This window comes from Drosophila ananassae, chromosome XR (genome assembly GCF_017639315.1).
Source record: "Drosophila ananassae strain 14024-0371.13 chromosome XR, ASM1763931v2, whole genome shotgun sequence".
NCBI lineage: Eukaryota > Metazoa > Arthropoda > Insecta > Diptera > Drosophilidae > Drosophila > Drosophila ananassae.
The window spans coordinates 13,298,362-13,318,954 of NC_057932.1; the positions used below are offsets into that span (position 1 = coordinate 13,298,362).

At 35.0% G+C, this 20,593-nt stretch overlaps 1 protein-coding gene across 1 annotated transcript in view; it reads right to left on the minus strand.

Annotated features, from left to right (window-relative positions):
• Positions 1 to 659: 659 nt before the first annotated feature.
• Positions 660 to 20,593, minus strand: part of LOC6505298 (allatostatin-A receptor) — a 123,517-nt gene continuing 103,583 nt past the window's right edge. The window contains exons 6-13 of the mRNA XM_001965676.3: positions 17,340 to 17,529; positions 17,179 to 17,274; positions 16,141 to 16,291; positions 8,291 to 8,409; positions 5,970 to 6,045; positions 3,573 to 3,728; positions 3,387 to 3,495; positions 660 to 3,013 (exon numbers count right to left, since the gene is read on the minus strand). Coding sequence (XP_001965712.1) covers positions 3,391 to 3,495; positions 3,573 to 3,728; positions 5,970 to 6,045; positions 8,291 to 8,409; positions 16,141 to 16,291; positions 17,179 to 17,274; positions 17,340 to 17,529 — 893 coding nt within the window. The 3' untranslated portion in view covers positions 660 to 3,013; positions 3,387 to 3,390. The remainder of the gene's footprint in view (positions 3,014 to 3,386; positions 3,496 to 3,572; positions 3,729 to 5,969; positions 6,046 to 8,290; positions 8,410 to 16,140; positions 16,292 to 17,178; positions 17,275 to 17,339; positions 17,530 to 20,593) is intronic.

The following is a 20,593-nucleotide window of genomic DNA, read 5'->3' on the forward strand; positions in this document are numbered from 1 at the left end:
AAGAGCGAACTTTATTTTGGAATCTTTCTGTTTCATCGTCCTGATCCAATGTGCAAATGGTGAAATACAAGCGCCCCACTGACCACCGCCCACTGAACACCACCCGGCAGGCTAACGCCCACTGGCAACCGCCCCACAACACACACGTGGGCAATAGCCTAGCTAAATAATGTCACTGTTTACACATTTGCCTCCAATTTATGTTACACCGTACCTGGCAACCCTAGCAACCGCATCCAAGTCCTTTTTCTCGTCTTGTTTTTGGAATTTTAGTTCCTGGATGACTTTGACAGTGGTTGGTTGCCAAGAAGAAAGAGCCCCATCGTAATCCCAATTTTTGTTCAAGTTTAGTGAATTCGATTTTGCCGAAACAAAAGTGTAAAGAATTAAAGCCCATTTACAATTTCAAGCACTTCCACTCCATGTTGTATTTATTTATTTTGTTGAACTATCAAAAGCAAACAATCGGAAATTTTAGAGCCAAAAAACACAAATAAAGTGTCAAATTAAATGCAGGCCAATGTAAACATGTCAGCGTGGGCTTCGCTTTAATTAAGCTTTAAATAAATAGTTTAAACTGATTTATTTTGTGATTATTTCACACTTTTATTCCCTGATCCGCTCCGCTCCGCTCCGACCACCCAGAAAAAACAATTGGATTAAATTAGTGTACACAGAGTCATCAATTTTATTTAACACAATGAACAAATTTTGTTTTTATTGTACATATACATTCATATACAAATACAATAATTTGCAATTTTGCATTCATTTCTTAGACTACGCGTTGGAATTTTATTTTCTTAGTTTTTCTTTTTGGACAACTAAAAAAATAATTAATAAACATCGTAGTTATTTCTTTCCTTGGCTTCAGAGTTTTGGTGGCTAGGCGACTAGTAGATACCCTACACATTGCCAAGCGGCCACAAAAAAAATGTTTATTCCTTAGCTTAACATCTAGTATTTTGAAGTTTGTTCTTTGTTCAATTTTGGTTGTTTCCATGTCCATGTTTCTAAATTCAAATATTGTTCAATTCCACAACTGTGCTAGGAATGCAGTAGGATATACAAATACAATATATATCTATATATAGTTTTTGCATATGCATTTAACACACATATGTAAAACGCACGTAACATATACGCGCAACTCTATTTCTCTAAGATAGTTATTTTTTTGTAGCTTTAATCAATTCATCTTAGGTTACATTTTAATTCGGCAAGGCCGAAGCAAACCGAAAAAAATTAAACGTTAGAATTCAACAAAAAAGGTTATTTGTTTTCCTTATTAATAGTCAAATATGCAACTTTAGCGTAATAATATTTCATTTACACGATTAACTTATGGCGCAACAAAAAACATTTCATTAATAAATTTAAGTTAATTGTGTGGGAGAATCACACCCAAAAAAGAGAGATTTTATTTTATGAATTACCTATTTAATATTTGCTTAATACAATTAGTGTGATACATTTCCAGTGTTTTTGCAATGATAAGAACTTGCTTTAAGTGAATATTTAAAATGAATAGGTGTCAGTATATTTTTCTTAAAGATTGTTGCATACTTCTAGGCCACTTAGCGAAGGACTTAAACAAAAAAACCACACAAGTACCGGATATAAATTGTTCATAAAACATTTAAATTGTTTTAAATGTAAAATGTTAATTCCGAGGAAGCTTTTAAAAAAGTTTTGTTCTTATAGTTATTAACACTTTTGTGTAATATTCACTTAAAACAATTAATTATACTCGAAGTACTGAAAAGTTCCGTATCAATTGTCCATTCAGCATGTTAGTGCAGCAATCGGTTGACTTTTTTACTTATGTACTTATTAATAAAACAAAAAAAGTTGACTTATGCATAATTTGTATTTAATAGAGAGGATTAAATATATTTTTTGCATGGAAAGAGCATTTATTAAATCATTTTAAGCCAGCTTACACACTAAATAATCCAGGGATTACATGGTTTTTGGGGACAACTTGGAAATTAGCATAATAAAAGAGGACACATGGGATTATGAGGGTTGCCATATACCTATATTTTTTTCCATACACATTCAATTGAGCTTTGCTAGTATGTATTCAAGGATTATTACTATAGAAATTTTGTTATTACCCATTAAGTGTTAATATCTAGAATTACAGTTTTTCAATTTATTTGTAAAAATTTTTCAGTTTGGTTTCGTGCTACACTTGTGAATGCAATATTTGTATATTTTCAATTTGCCATTAAAACAATTTCCATTAGTTTTCCCGAAAATTGTCATTACGAGTACAACTCTCTGATGCATCATCGGCCTTATGGATATTCTTATGGATATTTTTTCCAATTATAAATTTCTGCTATAAATTCTTAATTACTAAATGACACACACATATGCACCGAAAAAACAACACGTACACAGATACAAGCAATTGGTATTTTTGGTTTTAATTATTTTTTACTTTGTTCTACTCATTGTTACTGGAATTTCCGCGTCCATTAACGTGGCTTCGCTTAATCCTGATCATTAATTTGTATATCATTCTTTCTGCCGCCAGCCAATCATTAATTTTGTGTCAAATGGAATCATTTTTACTGCAGATTTTTATTTCAAACAATTTTATTGTAAGCTGATTTCTTTTTTTTTTTTTTTACAAAATGCAATGACTCTTTATCTCTTAAATTTAAAAGGAATAACTCTTCGCTTGCTTAGGTTTACACGGCGTCCTTATTTATGATTTTGAGAACTCAAAAACTAACAAATTACAAAAACCAATCGGGAAAATAAAAAATCACATTTCAAAAATTCGGAAAATTATATTCTCCTTCTAAACATTTTAAATTATGTATTTTTGGTTTCTACTCCCTAAGTTAACTTATGTGCGCCGTTTTTTAAATAAATATCTTCTGTTCGATTTTATTATGTTTACGATTTAAATTCACATTTTTCCGTTTTTTTGGGGATTTTTTGAAAACCGTCTTCAAAAACGATCCGACGACCTCCAAGTGCAATTCATTTCAATGAGCTGGAATTACGAGAAAATGGTTTTAGTTTTATGTTTCAATATAAAAAATATATTTAGGTTTGCAATTTAGACACTTTAAATTTCTAGAGCCTTAGCGTATAAATGGACAACAATTCTTTAAAATATATAAAAAAAATTCTAAAATTAGTATATAACTTAATATGTCTGTATTCAAAAATTCAAAATGTTTTATGAAAAAACTAGTATACCTAAAAAAAAACATTTAGCAGACCCCACAAAAATTGTATTTCAATATACGGTAAGAATATATATATATATTCCTGTTAATTTTGAACCTCAAATTAAAACTTATAGTCTCGTAAACAAATTTTTTGAATCTAATGAAATAAATAACCAAAAACTTATTACTTACCCGCTTAGAGCATTTCAATATTGGACGTCCCATTTCCAGTTGCAGTTCGCGTGGTCTTTGTCACCTGTTGATTGGTCATCAATGGTGGTGGGCTGCCACACCAGACCACCTGAAAATTATATTTTAACATTTATATATTGTAATAATTCACTAAGACTCTTTCAAAGCCAACCGAAAAATACTAACCTTACGGAATGCCTTGCGAAAGTTGTCGGACAAAAATGCATAGAGAATGGGATTGATGCAGGAATTGGTGTAGGCCACCACATGGGATATGATCTGGATGATGACCGACAAGTGACTTCCGCCGTACAAATCAAGAGCCTTCAAAACCAAGATGACCTAGATAGGAGAGGACAAAAATGATTGAGTTAGACCCAGTAAAAAAAAATATCAATTTACTTAAATATATTTAATATATGGTTTGTTATACCCTTGCAGAGGGTATTATAATTTTGGTCAAAAGTGTGCAACGCAGTGAAGGAGACATCTCCGACCCTATAAAGTATATATATTCTTGATCAGGATCACCTCCTGAGTCGATATAAGCATGTCCGTCTGTCCGTCTGTCCGTCTGTCCGTCTGTCTGTCCGTCTGTCTGTCGGTTTCTACGCAAACTAGTCTCTCAGTTTTAGAGCTATCGAGTTGAAACTTTGCACACATCCGTTTTTTCCTTGCAGGTAGTATATAAGTCGGAACGGCCGGGATCGGTCGACTATATCCTATAGCTGCCATATAACTGATTGATCGGAAATGCCATAACTTTGGTGTTTTTTAAGTTAGAGAGTTGAGACTTTCCACACGTGTTATATTTGACCAATATATCTTGTGTACAAAATTTCATAAGGATCGGCCGACTATATCCTATAGCTGTCATAGAACGATCGAAATTGGCATAACTTTGGTGTTTTTAAGTTAGAAAGATGGGATTTGGTACAGATTATATTTTGGGAAAAATAATTCAATATGCCAAATTTCATAAGGATCGGCCGACTATATACGATCCGCTACATATCTAATAATATAAGATGCGTGGCGCCACCTAGCGGACTGCCACTGAACTGCAAGGGTATATCAACTTCGGCTCCGCCCGAAGTTAGCTTTCCTTTCTTGTTTAATATTTAAATGTTAGAAAATACTATCGATATATGTATCTATAATAGCTTAATTTTTTAACCTGAGTCCTTGAGTTCTGGCCATTATTTCTGGGCTTAATAAAATTGTTTAATTTGTAATACTAAGATTTAAGATTTATATCTTAAGATAATCCCCCCTGTTCTTATCAGTGCATTAAGACAGAGCATATGCTGGCATTGATAAATGCAATTTGCACATCTTGCACATTGAGTGTCTGATTGTGTAATTGTAATTTCGTTTGTAATTTGTGAGCACATTGATTTTGTGCAAACACTTTGAGCTTCCAGCTTGAGTTTGAGTTTTAGGAGCTTCAGAAGTGGGGAAAAGCAGCAACAGCTGCTGTTCTCGTTCTCGTTCCACTCCTCTCCACCGACTTATTAAACAATTGAGCAAATAAATTCAGATATGGCCAATGGAATCGGAAATGTCAATTTATCGCAACTAGCCGAGAGTGTCTAGAGGCCACTGTTTGAGTCCGACTCGGCCCCCTTTTCGGGACATTTGTCAGCACAGCAGCTGCTGCAGTTGCCAATTTAAGCTGCTGCTCGAGTTGCGAGTAAAACTTTAAGCAAATCGATTATGTCCATAATGCACTTGAAGTCTTAGTTCTCCGTTCTCAGTTTCAGTTGTGGAATTACTTGGAGGTCATTAGTCGGTTATGGAGTCTTTACACTGCTGTGCTTCCTTGTAAGCAAGCCGACAGTTTAGCAGACTTTAATCTAAATTTATAATTGCAATAAAGTGGATTAGGAAACTTTAACATATGCTCTTTAGAAGTTTTTCATAAAAAATACTACACTCGAGACTAATAACATTGATTGTATTATCGGGTGGTATGGGATTATCTGTTATTTAATTTATTTGGTTATTTAAGCTTCATTAAATATATTACCCCAATGTTTTAAATGTTTTTTTATTTTAATCTTTATTTGAAATTTACTATAAACTTTGAACTAGAATATTTTTACACAAATCCACTGTCATGTTTCGATAAATCGATAGTATCGATAGTTCAAAAAATTAATATTACATCGATAAAAATGTAATACTTGTTATTTATTTCAATCTTCTAACAGATAATAAGAAAGTCTAAACATATGTATACATATAAAATATAATATAATCGAATACTTTAACAAATAATATTCTTAGAAGAGTTAAAAAAAAATCCATACCACTTTTCAAAAATAATATCCGGATAATTTCCGGCACAAACTTTTGACCTTTTCGAAAATATTCCATGCATTTTAATTAAATAACTCTCTTTGCAAAATCGGCATAATTGTTAATACGAAGTGCATACAATTTCACGGAAATCTGTCAATCGGATGGCGACAAACTAATTAACCAAATTACAAAATTGACAGTAAAGAGAATGTTCATTTATGCTGTGCACTCCTGGAATTTATAAATGGAATATATAAATATAAATTTGGTTGGACTTACATGAATGGGTAGCCAGCAGATGGCAAATGCCAATACGACGACAACAACCATTCGGGTGACGCGGCGCTTTCCCTTCCTAAAAATACAAACGCACAAATATATATATAAGAGCAAAATAGGAAATCAGAAAATATGAATATCCAGAGTTAGCCAGATATATACACAGAGATAGAGATAGAAGTGGGGGTATATAAATTATGCCGCAGTTCAGTTTCTGAATTTTGCAATGCCTGCTGCTCTTTGATTTATGAACTTTGCGTGCGAATTGCAAACTCGACGCATTGAATACATTTCGTGTTTCTAGTTGAATTTTTGGCTTAAAAATTTAAAACAAGAATGGAAGGTTATAGTTAAGAGTCTCGACTATACGATACTCGGTACTCTTTTCTTTCATCCACACCCCTTCTTTCTATAAAGATAATTTGTTATATATTTTTATAACCTTTCAAAAAATAGATACTTATGACATTAAGTCGTGAACGCACGCAGTGGTTAATATGTACATAAAATATAAATAATTTAACATAAAATAAAACATTTCTTTATCTAACATAATAATAAAAGCTCACAGTGTTTAAAAGTGTCTTAAAAAATAAGATAAATTTACAACAAATTATGCAAAAGGTTTAACAACAAAAAAATTGGAGTAAAAACAAAAAAAATTAGTAAAAAACTGGGCGAGGTTCACAACGAAGCATTACACTTAAGGTAAAAATAAAATAAATAAGTTGGAATAAATAAAATAAAAAAAAGGAGCAAAGAAATGGACGAGATTCACCACCAAACAATATGCCCAAGGCTAAAAAATAAAAAAATTGGGATAATTTAAAAAAAAGGAAGTGGACAAGTTTCACCACACAACAATATAGCCAAGGTATTTAAAAAAAAATTAAAATAAAAAGAAAAAGTGATAAGTTAACTCTTTGGGGACCAGTAAATAAATGATTTGGAATGGTAGAAAGGCCCGTCTTTTATACAGTTTTTGGGGTAAAAAAAATTCTTCATCGGGGCCTACTAAGCTCGATAAATAAACGAATTGCACGTTGCATTTATCGATTGTATATAGGGCTGCAACACGCAAATGTGACACCACTTTTGAGGGCTGCCGTTAAATATTATATAACCCTGGAATCGGGCTGTCACAATAGTAGATCTTAAGAAATATGTAATGTGCTTGAATTTATTCGAGTGTTTGACTTTGATAAGTAATCTGAATTAATTTGGCGCGTAAGAAGGGCAAGTCAAGAAGACAGGCGGCCAAATGGCAGACAAGGTTAAAGATGCTCTTTTAAAAATCGATTTTGCTAAATTTTTGTAAACATTTTATAGATATAAAATAGCCATTGTCTAATAGTTTGGCTAATATGCAAGAAATATTTCATTTCTCTGCTTCTCTATCTCATACAGCCTCGACTGGCTATGCTGATCGGGAATATTTATCTCCAAGAATATACTTTACGTGGGCGGAAATGAATCCTTCTCCCTGTTACATACATTTGCACAAATACAGTATACCCTTTTATTCTAGGAGTACCGAGTATAAAGCCTCCTATATATTGTATATAAAATAAATGAAAGCCATAATACTTATTTATAGGCCATACGTTTGGTTATAAAATATAAATGACAGGCACTGCATTGGTCCCAATATTGCATTGTCAGTTTCAATTAAATTACCTTTTAATAAAGTTCCCTAACATTTTATTATTTGAAAAGTTTACCATTACTGACTGAGTGAAATTTAATAGTTTTCTTTTATGATAAACAAAACAAACTTCTTGAAAGTATTTTCAAAGTTTGGTGGAAAGTAAATACGTCCTTAACTCCTTTTCCCTCGGAGAAGTTCAAGACTAAACTTGAAATTGATGGTTTGCTGACCTTGAACACGTATTATAAATATACATTTTGTTTCGGTTCACTTTAAAGCAAGATTTTTACGGAATTTAAGAAAATATATGGCTCGGAGATATGGCTTTTTTATTTTATATTTTTTGTTTGTCCCCTAAAAATTCCTCTAGGGAGCAACGCTCACATTTTTCACTTCAGTTTCAGTTTCAGTTTCGTTGACCCGGTATACTGGCCACTTAAAAATGCATGAGCCAAAGCTCATGAGCTTTTCTCGTTGCCTAATAAAAAGACATTCATCATGGTCCAAAGCAAAAAAAAAATTGTAAAAGCAAAAGCAACAGTAGCCGCAGGTGCCACATGGCGTATACGCGATATTTTTCATATATTCTTGTTGGTGGTTTTTTTGCTCTCCTTCTTACTTTCTAAATTTTTAGATATATTATATATATATATTTATTTATTTTTCTACTCACCGTGACTCAGCGGAAGGTTTGCAGCCAGGAGCACTTTTCCACAGACGAGCCAACATACCCATGTAGAGGAAACAAATCAGCGTCAAGGGTGCCACATACGATGATAAAAAGAAGGAAACCTGCAACGAAAAACCAAAAACAGAGACACAGAATGAATAAAAGACATTTATATTGAACAGTTTCGGTTTTCACTGATTTTGAGTGAAAAAAATCAAAGAGAATTGCTCAGGCGACGCCTTGCTAAATAATTTGTAATTTCATCTTGAATTGGAAATGTTTCATTTATGATAATTCATCGATTACATGTAGCAATAAAATAGCACTTAATTTAAAAAATATTAAATAGTTACTCATCAGATAGTTTGAAAATACAACATTTTTCCAATTTAAAGCCCTTATAAAGTGAAAAGCACATACATTATAAATAATTACATAAAAACAAAAAACTTATCATTTTAAAAAAATATTATAACCTAAAACAACTGAAAAAATGTACAAAATTGTTAAAAAGTATGCTATTCTTAAAATGTACAATCAATTTAATTTCCACTTGATTTAAGTGCATTATATTTAATTAAAATGACAGCTAAAACCCATAGGTATTTCCCAGCAAAGCCATTTGATTTTCTTAGAAATACTCACACGGTTATAATTGAATTTACCCACAACCACACAAATGTGGTAATTTGTACTTGGTCACTTTGACTTAATCACAAAGTACAAAGTATGGTAATTTGGCCACATTTAAGTTATGTCATTGTGGTCGAAAATATAATTTAGCTTAGCCATAAGGTATTTGAGTTGAGTTTATCAAAGAGGACTAATAGGTTTTACTTTATTTGTTTATATGAGAGGTTTGTTAAGTTCTTGAAGCCTGTCTTAACTGGGATCAGGACCCGTCACCAGCTCGTATTCAAATAAATGTGTAATTATTTAACCATTTTGCTTGAGAATTTTCTACAATTTTGTTTCCTATTTTCCTTTATCTTTTGTATATTTTTGTACCAGCTCATTTTTTGCTTCTGTTTCTGGTCGAAGGTCTTTCCTCTGCCATCTGCTGCCATGTCAGCGGCTTTTGTTTTTGCATGAAAATTGTCAGAAGCGCTGACCCGTAATGCTGACCAGATACCAGATATGAGTACCAGACACTTTTTCACCCATTTTCCCGCCCACCCAGTCCAGTTGGCCCTACCAGCTGCCGTTTAGCCGTATTCCCAATAGTCACAAAAGATATATATGCGAAAATATATACGCAAATGGATTATATATCTTTATATATTTGCAAGAGATGGTAAAGCTTACAAAAAGCTGACAGAAAATACTGGTAGTTATGCTGGTATGGCTCTCAATGGCTATCCAATTGCCTGGATATTCGTAAAAGTAAAAATATCGGTTTGACAACACTAAGTATATCAATATATAAGTATATTTTTCTACAGCGGTAGAGAGCCTCAAAGGTTAAGATTATTTCACGAACACGTCTTTAAAATTACTTATTTTATTTCATTGTGGCTTTAATGCTTTAATGTGACTAAGATTACTTAGTTATGCTGCAGTGTGATCATGACAAAAAATCTTTGATTTAATTTTTAATGGTTATTAAATTTTTTATTATTAATTAATAGGTGACAATTATATTACAGAAAATGTATTATTTTATTATTTATAATTATTATATATAGAAATAAAAATTCACAATTTTTAAATACACAAAATTTTTTAACTCTATTTTATAAAAATTTTATTTAAAAATGAGCTTGGTATGTTAAATAAAGGCATAGATCTCCAGTAATTGAAATTTAAATCTATTTGATTTTAATTTTATGGCTGAATAAATGTGAAGCATTTTATACGCTTCACTGGAAAATGAAAATACCTTCATCATTTGCAGTAATTTCTGCCTTTCAGAACTTTTGTGAGTTGTTAATCCATTGCGTTCTTTGGAGCAAAGTTTCAAGAGCCGCTAGCGTTTGGTATTTAAAGTATTCATAGTTCACTTCGCTCTTAGGCTTTCAATCCATATATTTTGTATTTTTATTTTTTGGTCTGTGCATTCATTTGGGATATCCAATGAGCTGCAGGCTTAAAATTCATTTGGCGGCGCCTCAACTTTCGAGTGGATTCTGTTTTTCTTTGATTGGGAGAGGTGGAATGGTGGGGTGGCGCCGCTAGAGATGGTGGCATTCAGCAGCCAAGTGTAAATGATTAAGGGGCATCCCCAAGCATTTTCCCCAGGTCCGGAAAAGCGGAAAACAGGCAATGAAAACAATAAAGCACACGCGGCAAAGCCAAATATGCACAAAGGTGCAAGTCGAAAAAAAATATGTACATATATCAGTTGTGAGCCGTGAGCCTTGAAATGGAGGCAATGAAACGGAAACAGGACGAAGGGAACACTTGACAAAAAAAATACTGCCGTCAATTTTTTTGTAGTAATAAGAATGTAATAATAATAATACTGTAAAAATACTTTACTGTATACTGTCATAATACTGTAGGAGTATAAATTTTAGGAACTTTTCTTTGTATTTTTTTATATTTTATTCTTATAAGTCTAAGATTAAAAAAAAAAGGTTTCTGATTTCTTCTTTATATGTCTACAATATATTTTATACTATTCATTTTTATTTTAATTCATCTTGCAATGTGACCAAGCTACAAAATGAATCAATTTATGGATAATGGGACCATGAACTTAAAAGATTCTATTGGTATTGGACTAAATCTTCAACATAATTTAATTATATGGTAATTTTTGTAATCATTCGATAGTTTTCCTCAGTGCATCGATGAAAACGCGTATGCCACAATTGTTAATAATCGTTGCCACGCCTTCGGATTCATATTTCAAGGGGCGGCCAAGGAGCACGAGGGCGGGCGAGGACTCTGAAAATGCCTGACAGCTATGGAATCGAAATCACTTTGTTGGGATTACCGGGCCGTGGCCAATGAACATGTCGTTTGTTATCGACAACGACAACGAAAACAAGGACATAGCAGGGACATAACAGGACGCAGGACGCGAGGATCCGGGGACTAGTGACATAATCCGCCATGACACTTCTCCGGATCCGGGTGCGAATGCCCGGAATCTGCTTTCCATTACCCATTAATTTTTGACCCAAATCAAAGGGAATATCGAATTAATAAAAGTAAAAAATCATAAAGGCATTAAACAAATAAAACTTATTGTTTTATTAATAGGTTTTATTTTATAACCCTTTATAAAATAAAAAAAAAACATAACTATTTTTTAATTTCGATAAGTAGTATCGGTATTTAATGGTTAAATTTCTTTCGCATGGTTTTCAGACTATGCCAGATTCCAGAACAAATATTCTTTTATTTGCAAGAGTTAAGCAGGTTACTGATGCATTAATTAATGCAAGAGTCGCAAGGGAAAGTGCTTGTAATATCACTCATCGCAGTGTCAGTGATAATAATGGCAATGATATCTCTGGCAAATTCTGCAATTTACGACACATTCGCAAGACATCGGAATTTATGTGTCACCTGTTATTAACACCTCCTTGTTTTATTCTCTCTACCATTATCCTGTCATTAGTTGATTGTCACGTTTATTGAAAGATAAAGCCAAGTGCGGAATTGGTTGATTTTTTTTGGGTATAGGGTATTGTAGTTATTAATACCTCCTTATTTTTACTCGTCACCATTAAACTGTCATAAGAAGATTGTACAGCTTATTGAAAGATAAAGAGAGGTGCGAAATTGGTAAATTTTCTTGGTACGTAATCAGACAAGACATCTTTTGAACTATAAATTTTAATCGATTAAGTATCGAAGAAAAAAAATATAATATCATCTTCAAAGTATCTGTATTCTTTATAAGAATATTCGACAGTATAGAACCCTTTTAAAAGTCTGAACTTTAAGTAAGTTCCTTACTTGCAAAATTTTCTTAATTTAAGTCAACAAAGCTAAGTTTCCCCCGACCCTTTAACGAAAACTTTTCAAAACTTGTGACCCAAAAACGATCTCATCTGCTTTTAGCAAAATTTCCATTTAAAACTAAAGCAATACAAAAGTGAAAGTCATTGGTGGACCCAATGATTAGCAAACATTTCAAAATGGCTTTTCTTTACATTTTTTGTCCAATTGACGAGCCAAAGACTTGAGATGTCAATGGGGCTTGTCGGGGAGCAGAGTTAAGGAACTATAAAGTTTTGGTTATAAAACTTCATTTCACGACTCTCCTCACTTAGGAAATAGGCGGCGATAGAAAAGATACAAAGATACTGAGCCACGGAATGCAGATACATGGATGGCCATGAAATTTTACAACACAATCGCAACCGAAGGGGCGTGCCATAAATAACAGTTGCCAAACTTGAGCGAAACAAATTTTTTTTTCTTGGATACTTTTTTGTTTTTTTGTTTTAACTTTATGCGGATCCTAATAAAAAGTCATAAACTGAAGTGTGTGCCATATGATAAATGGTGTGGGGTGTCGGGCATATCCCTAATACTCGCCATGACCCAAAAATTGCGCCTGGGATTTGTCCATAAACGCAACTGCGGCGCCTCTTCAGACACTCAGCGAAATTAATCAACTTGCCACAGGCTCTGGTGGTCCGCTGATGAGTGCCTCCTCCTCTGCCTCATCCGTCTCTCTCCGTTTCATAAATTTCCCTCATGTCTTGTGGCAAGAAATAAAAATAATCAAAATAATAACGAGGATTGGAATTATGAATTGGCTTCAAACTGGTAAGATATGGTAAGCCGTTAGGCTGAATGAATAAAGCTTTAATAGAACTTTTACTTTTTTGTTTGACATTTTCTTAATTGCTTTGTGAGATGGCTTAAATGTCGGGCAATTGGCACTCTAAAAAGTTTGCAATAGAATATTTTTTATGAAAATTGCTCTAAGTAGAGGTAAGCAGCGTTCCAAGGAGTATAGAGTCAAAACTTTGAAGCGAGAAATGTCTAGACTTATAACAACTTTAGAGCTATATTGATTTTAAAGAAGATGGCTTAAACGCTCAAAAGTCTTCAAAAACTTAACAAATGTCTTAAATAATGCAAAAAAATATTTATTCTGAAACTAATTTGTTTTTTTTTACCTTTTCTTGGTATAGTAATTTTTTGCAGATATTTGTAATTTATTGAAAGAACGATGGAAAAGAGCAGTCTGTTTCTTTGAATTTTACTTGGAGACTATTGCTTGAGAAACGCATGACCTTAGCCGCCAAGCGTTTAAAAATTTCAATAGTAATCCTACTCTTAGTAGGTGGGTGGGAAGAAATTATTATAGAGAATTTAGCTAAATATTAAATTTATGAATTTAAGTGCAATCTAATTTTTAAAAGGGCAATGTAAAGCTTTTCATAAAAGTATATTTAAATTGAAGTCAGCCACCTGTATCTTAAATCGTTTTGCTTTAGATTATTTAGAAATATAAAAACTTTAGTTTAGCCTTTTCAAGCCACTGACTTTTCTCATTTTGAACGCCCTTTTCCAGACTATTTGTTTCATTTTTATGAGTTCTTTACGATGACAACCATTCGGTCGTTAGTTTCGTTGTTCGTTTTGCTTTGATGGATGTGTCGCGCAAGTTTGATCCATTTTTATTTTATTGCCCGACAAGGCTCTAACTAACACAAATATATTGTATCTATATAATATACAATATTGACCCTGGCAATGGTGCTTTTCAGGGGCGGAAAATCAAAATCGCACTAAAACCGACAGGATGGTGCGGAAAAAATTGAATTTGATGTTGAAAGCTTTATGCTCTACCTTCTTTTTAGTAAAAATAAAAAAATAATTATGAAAATAAAATGTAAGTATTAAACCTTTTAGAATTAATACAATAAATATAAAATTTAATTTTTTTAGACTTAAAAAGTGACATTTGGAAAAGTCCGTTTAAAGAGCATTTCCAAACTTGACTTTGTCTCCAGTTGTGGTTTCCATTTCGTGTTTTCCAAAGCGATTTATATGCACAGTCCTGGCTTTTTTTGGGAAGGGGAGGGGAGTGGCGACGAGGACATCCGTATCTGTAGCCGTATCCGGATCCGTATCCGTGTCAGTGTCGCAGAACCGGAGCGATGCGAACCGTGCAATTTGCCGTGCCAGGTGGCTTTTCGAGGATGTGAGCCAAAGGAGATGTCACGACGAAATGGGAGTGGGTGTGAAGAAAGCAGGAGAAACGTGAAAGGAGGAGGGAAAATCAGGGAAAGCCAGTTCCAGCGCAACTTTAAGGGTGCATATTAGCCAAAGATACCGCACAGCTCTGGGAGTTTCAGAGTCAGTCAGTCATTCAGTCAGCAAGTCACTTACATGCACTTGGAGAAAAGGAACTAGAGAAAGGCAAATAATAATAAAGTTAAAATACAAAAAAATAAAAATAGGGATACACAATCATCATATCACATAATTCTTTTTAATATATAAAATATATTTCTTGTAAAATTGACAAAAAAATTCTTCTGAATTTAAGGATTGAAAGTATTTTTTTATTAAAGAAAATTTTAACATTTCGAATGGATAAATAAATGTTAAAATATAAAGTATAAAACAGCGGCTGTTAATTGAAAGACCTTTAAAAAAAAGTCAGACATATAGCTTAATTATTGGAAAAGTTTTAAAATATGTTTAAGTTAATTTTTGTAATTCTTATATCTTGATAAAAAACAGGTCCTAACTATTTTTTTCACTGGAAATTCACTCATTCGGTGTCTAACTGTGAATAGACGACAAAGCTCCTCTCACTCCTCTGTCCTCCCTCCGAAATCCTCACGAAAAACAACGGTGACTTCCTGTGTAATATCCTTCCGGCATGGAATTACCCTCTTTTCGAGCAGGGGCGTACTCCACCTCAGGCCGGGGAGGGGCTTGCCGAATTGATTAATAGACAAAAGTTCAAGTAATAAACATAACAAACTCGAGTTGGATTCCCTCCAGAAAAAATAATAAAAATGGGAATAAGACAGAAATATGAGCAACTCAAGCGAACGGAAAACCCATTTTGGGATAACTCTGATCTATGAGGACGAAATCGGGCTCATAATGATGATGGAATTGCGTTTGAGTATCCTCCCCAAAAAAAAGGGGGAATATAATTGCAAAATACTACACTGGACTATTCAGTTACGAAACGAAGATTAAAATACCTTTGTGACCAAAGGGCAAAGTGGGTTGAACGAAGAGTTCTGAAATATGCATTGCATTTGAGATCATACAGAGCTATAAGGTAGAAAGGAAAGGTCCTAATCTCCTGTCCTAAGCTGCGAGTATTAATTAATTATTATTCTATCTTTTAGGATTTTTTATATTGTGTTTTACAATTTTATGTACATAGTAGATATTCTATATAGTTCATAATTCATGGTACATACATATATGTACATCTATGTAGGTTCATAGATCTATGTTCTAGTAGATAGAAAATTATAGTAAATAATTATAAAAATCTTATTTTTCTACGAAATTGTATCACTCATACGCAGTGTTGAATTTTTAATAAAAATCAATAATGATTGAAAAAAAATATAAGTAATTTTAATAAAATTCATTGAGTTCGCCAATATGTTAAGACCTGCCCCAGTGTCCTGCAAAGAGTGTTCACATTCGCAGTCCTTTGGCTGCGCTGATATGTCACTCGTCCTGACAACTTGTCCTCGCCGCGGGGAGAGTCTTTGTCCCTAGGCCCCTGCAATAGCTCCTGTGTTAAGTAGCAAATATATTGCAATCTTGGCGGGCAAGTGCTGGAAAATATGACTTGATTCCAACAATAAGCGATCTCCTCAATTTCACTCGGGTTTCTCGCACTGGCACTTTGAGGAAATGTTTTCGGGGACTACGGGGAAGTACGAGGGAAAAGTGCTCACCTGGAAACCGACGAGACTCCAGACCTCCTCGTCTGTGGAAAATACGCAAGCAGTGCCAGCAGCTCCATGGTACTGATAGATTCGCACCGAGTGTGAAAGTGCCACCGGAATTGCAGTCGTCACAATTGTTACCCAAGCGCACATGATGGCCCTGAGAAAAATACCAGAAATATATATATTTTTACACAGCCATGAGCTAAATGATTAATTTTGTTAATAGGATTTCCTTTGGGAGTGTCATCGGCTTATCTTTCTAGCTCCTATCCTTGATTCCACAAGTTTTTTAATCAGCAAAAGAGTCTCATCTTTGCAAGAAAGTTTTCACTTTAATGGAACCTTTTTCTAAAGAGGGTTATGTAACATTAAAGTGATATTTCGGGACACATTCGAGCAACAATGCCAGCTAGAAGGTTAAAGTTCACAGGCCAGCAAACAAGGAAGAAGTCTTGTAGGTAGGCAAAGCAAGCTAATTACACAGCAACGGCAAATTGATGCAATTACTCTACATGATGTGGGCTGTGGGGGTGGCAGCTGCTCAGGCACTGACAAAAACTGATGATGGTTTTGATGAAATTCAAGGTCAGAGATTTGTTGTTTTAAGATATGGATATATTTGACTACCACAATTTTAGATTTGAGAAATTAAAGTCCGATGTATGGACTTAAAGCAAAGCAATACACATTTATACGAAATGGCTCGAAGGACCAATTATTTTTTAGTCCTTAAAAAGCTCAAATTCTCTTAAATTCTATATTCCTTATAATTATATTATTTTTTATATCAATAAAAGGTTTTATTGATAAGTTTAATTAATGTATATTGAAGATGCAAAAATGAAAAAATAAACTCGTACTTTATTTTGAGTGGCTCGAAGGACCAATTATCGCAATCTATATTTTTAAAACGAACATATTTTTAATTAAAGTTCTATTAAAATAACAAAACCAAGATATGGAAAATGTCACAAAAATTGTCTTCAGTTTTAAATATTTGTTTCAGTGTCCTTGGAAGGCAGTCTAGTTAGAAGATGCACTTACAATGTGGCATTGCGTTCCGTTCGCAGGGACATGCTCGTCACAGGATGAACTACGGCCAGGAAGCGATCGAAGGACATCAGGACCAATGTGTAAACACTGTTGGCAAATCGTTGTGTGAGAATCAAGTATCTATATATATATATTTCAATATGTAAACCCACCTGCAATGGCACGTAACCACAATCATGTACTGAACGAACTTGCACCAAATATTGCCAAACGGCCATTCCGGCAATACGTAATCGGTGGCTGTGAACGGAACGCAGAAGATTACGAACAGGATGTCCGATACGGCCAGATTGATAATCAGCAAGTTGGTGGTGGAGCGCATCTGTTGGTTGGCCACAACCACTGCAAGTACGGAAGATTTAAATAGTTAATGATGTGTTTATTTTGGGTGATTTAGTCCTTATTGAATTTAATTTGGGGACTTTATTGACTTTTCAAAGCATACCTTTAGGCGTTTTGGCATTCTATGACATAATAATAAGACTATGTCAGGTTTATATATGTAGAAATTTTATTCACATGATTAGCGCACTGCTACCCAAATGGCAGCTTAATCTAATCGTCTTATCAAAATTAATAACAAAACTATGTCTAAGCGGTGCTTAGGGCAAGATATGATTACAGGAAAGAAATAAAATGTGTTTGGTGAAAATTTTAAGTCAAGATCCGGTCTGGTAGGTCTTGAGGGTGAAATCTTTTTAATCTTCTCCTGACTCTTGTTCGTGGATCAGCATTGTTAATAGCTGCGGTGCCAAGTCTATTGGCAAGGCTGTTGGGGTGATCATTCAATCGTTGCATATATTTTTGAGAAAGCTTTTGCAGCTTGTCTCCGATTTTGGGCACGTTGAGATCGCGTTCAATGTCTCTTGTTCGGATGAACCACGGAGCTCCAGAGATCCTTCTAAGGGTTTTTGCTTGTAAAACCCGGATTTTATTTAGATGGGTTTTGGCAGCGATACCGTAAACCTGTAGCCCGTAGAAAAGGCTTGGCGCTAAAATAGATTTGTAAATTTGAACCTTGCATCCTAGCGTAAGCTTATTGCGTGGAGCAAGTAACCAGGCCATCCGAGCAACTTTGTTTTTAAAAGAATTTTGAACACATGTTATATGTCTGCCAAAAGTAAGTTTTTTATCCAGGGTGACACCAAGGTATTTATATGCAGGGAAAGCTCTTATTGGACTTCCATTAAGATTGACTCCAGGGCAGGTACTTCTTCGATTAGTAAATGTAACATTAGCACATTTGTCCGCATTTATTCGGATGTTCCAGTTCATAGCCCATTGGTGAAACGCATCTAGATATTCTTGCAAAGCAAAAGTAGCCGCCAAGATACTGGTACTTTTAGTTAGGACAGCAGTGTCATCAGCATATGTCGCAATTAAAACATCATTTTCGTTCACTTCCGTAATTGGAGTTTGGGTAGGCATATCCGAAGTATAAATGGAGTATAAAGTAGGGCCAAGGACGCTACCTTGGGGAACTCCAGCAGAAATCGGTTTAATGGACGACATATATCCATCTACAGATACATGGAAAGTTCGATCTTCCAGAAAGCTTTTTACAAGCTGGAACATTTGCGGTGTAAATATACTTTTAGCTTTATACAGAAGCCCAGGGTGCCACACTCTGTCAAAAGCCTGTTGAATATCCAGAAAGGCAGCAACTGCATACTCCTTCCTCTCTAATGCTTCTAAGCCAAAGTTGACAACTCTGTGTAGTTGCTCAGGAGTTCCGTGCTGAAGGCGAAAGCCGAACTGGAAATCCGGAATCACACTGGTGACGTTCTCGTCAGAAAGTAGTCTATTCAGTATCAGTCTTTCCATGATTTTTCCCAGAGATGGTAGCAGGCTAATGGGCCTGTATGAGTCTACGTCAGTTAGCGACTTTCCAGGTTTTGGGATCATGTGTATATTCGCCGATTTCCAAACTTTCGGGAAGTATCCAATAGTAAGTACACTGTTGAACAACATCACCAGAAATTGCAAGGCTTGATCCGGTAAAAGTCGAATCGTCCTGTTGTCCAAAAGGTCTTCACCGGGGGTTTTCTTTGGCGAAAGTTTACGAACAAGATCTTTCACCTCTGTCAGTGAGACAGGGTTAGCAGGCAGGCTCATTTGAAACGGAGATTCCAGAAACTCCTCAACTTGTTGACGTATACGTTCAGGCGAATAATCAAATGGCTTGAATCGTTGTTCTAGGTTGTTAGCAAACACTTCAGCCTTTTCTAGGCTCGTACGGCACCAATCACCTGAGGGGTTTCTAATGGCTGATTTTAGAGTTGGCTGATTTTTGTACCGTTTTGTGATACGCCACAGTGAATAGTTAGAACTAGCGTCTGTGTCCAGGCTTTCCAAAATTCGGTCTATAGAATCTTGTTTTCTCTGGGCGAGCACCTTGCTAAGACAGTTAGCCAGCCGATGATATATCTGATGGATTCGGATGTCTCCCGTTCTTGTAAATTCTCTTCTGACTCTTCTCTTTAGGTTAAGGAGCGCAGCAATTCTTGGTGGTAGGTGGGGATGTCTAGAGGTATCTGTACTTCGATGATTGCTGGGTGCAGCTATCTCAGCAGCCTGGTTTATAAAGCGCATGAAAGTACTGATAGCATTGTCAATGTCAGAAGAATCCTGGATTTGAATGTTAATCTCGCCCAGCTGTTCTAGGTGGTTTTTGAAAGAGTTTATGTTAGCACCTCTGGCAAGGAGTCGTGGGCGCTGCGGATTTTTCACAGGCGTAGAATGGAGTGTGGCTAGAATAGGAGTGTGGTCCGAGGAGAGCTCATGGAGTGTTCTCACTTGTAGCCTGTCCATAGAGTATCCATTAATTATGAAGAAATCAAGCGCTGACGGTGTTAAAAGAGGGTTATATGAGTAAAAAGTGGGTTCACCCGTGGCAAGTACTTGGTAACGTCCATTTGCAATGGCTTCTTGCAACTGCTTACCCCTTCTACAGGCTCGTGAGTTTCCCCACCAAGCATGCTTGGCGTTATAATCACCGCCAGCAATGAACTTGCCACCAAAATCGGTCAGCAAGGATTCAAATTCTGATTGTATCCATGTTTCCGTTGGAGGTAGGTATATCGCCGCCACTGTGACATTCCCATCCGAAGTCTGTAATTGTACTCTCGCTATCTGTCTGTCATTGCTAGAGGTAGGGGGCAGGGGATAGTGACTTAGGGAATCCTTTATAATGACTGCAGATCCACCCCTATTGTTGCCACTGGGGTGATAAGCATGGTAGATGAGATAGCCTGGCAAGTAGATGCGCTGACCAGCACGCATGTGAGTTTCTGTGGCAAGCAATATGTCTATGTTATGAGTGCTGAGGAATAATCGAAGCTCTTCAGAAACTCTGACTAATCCACGAGCGTTCCACAATCCGATATTTATAGTTAATTGAGTCATT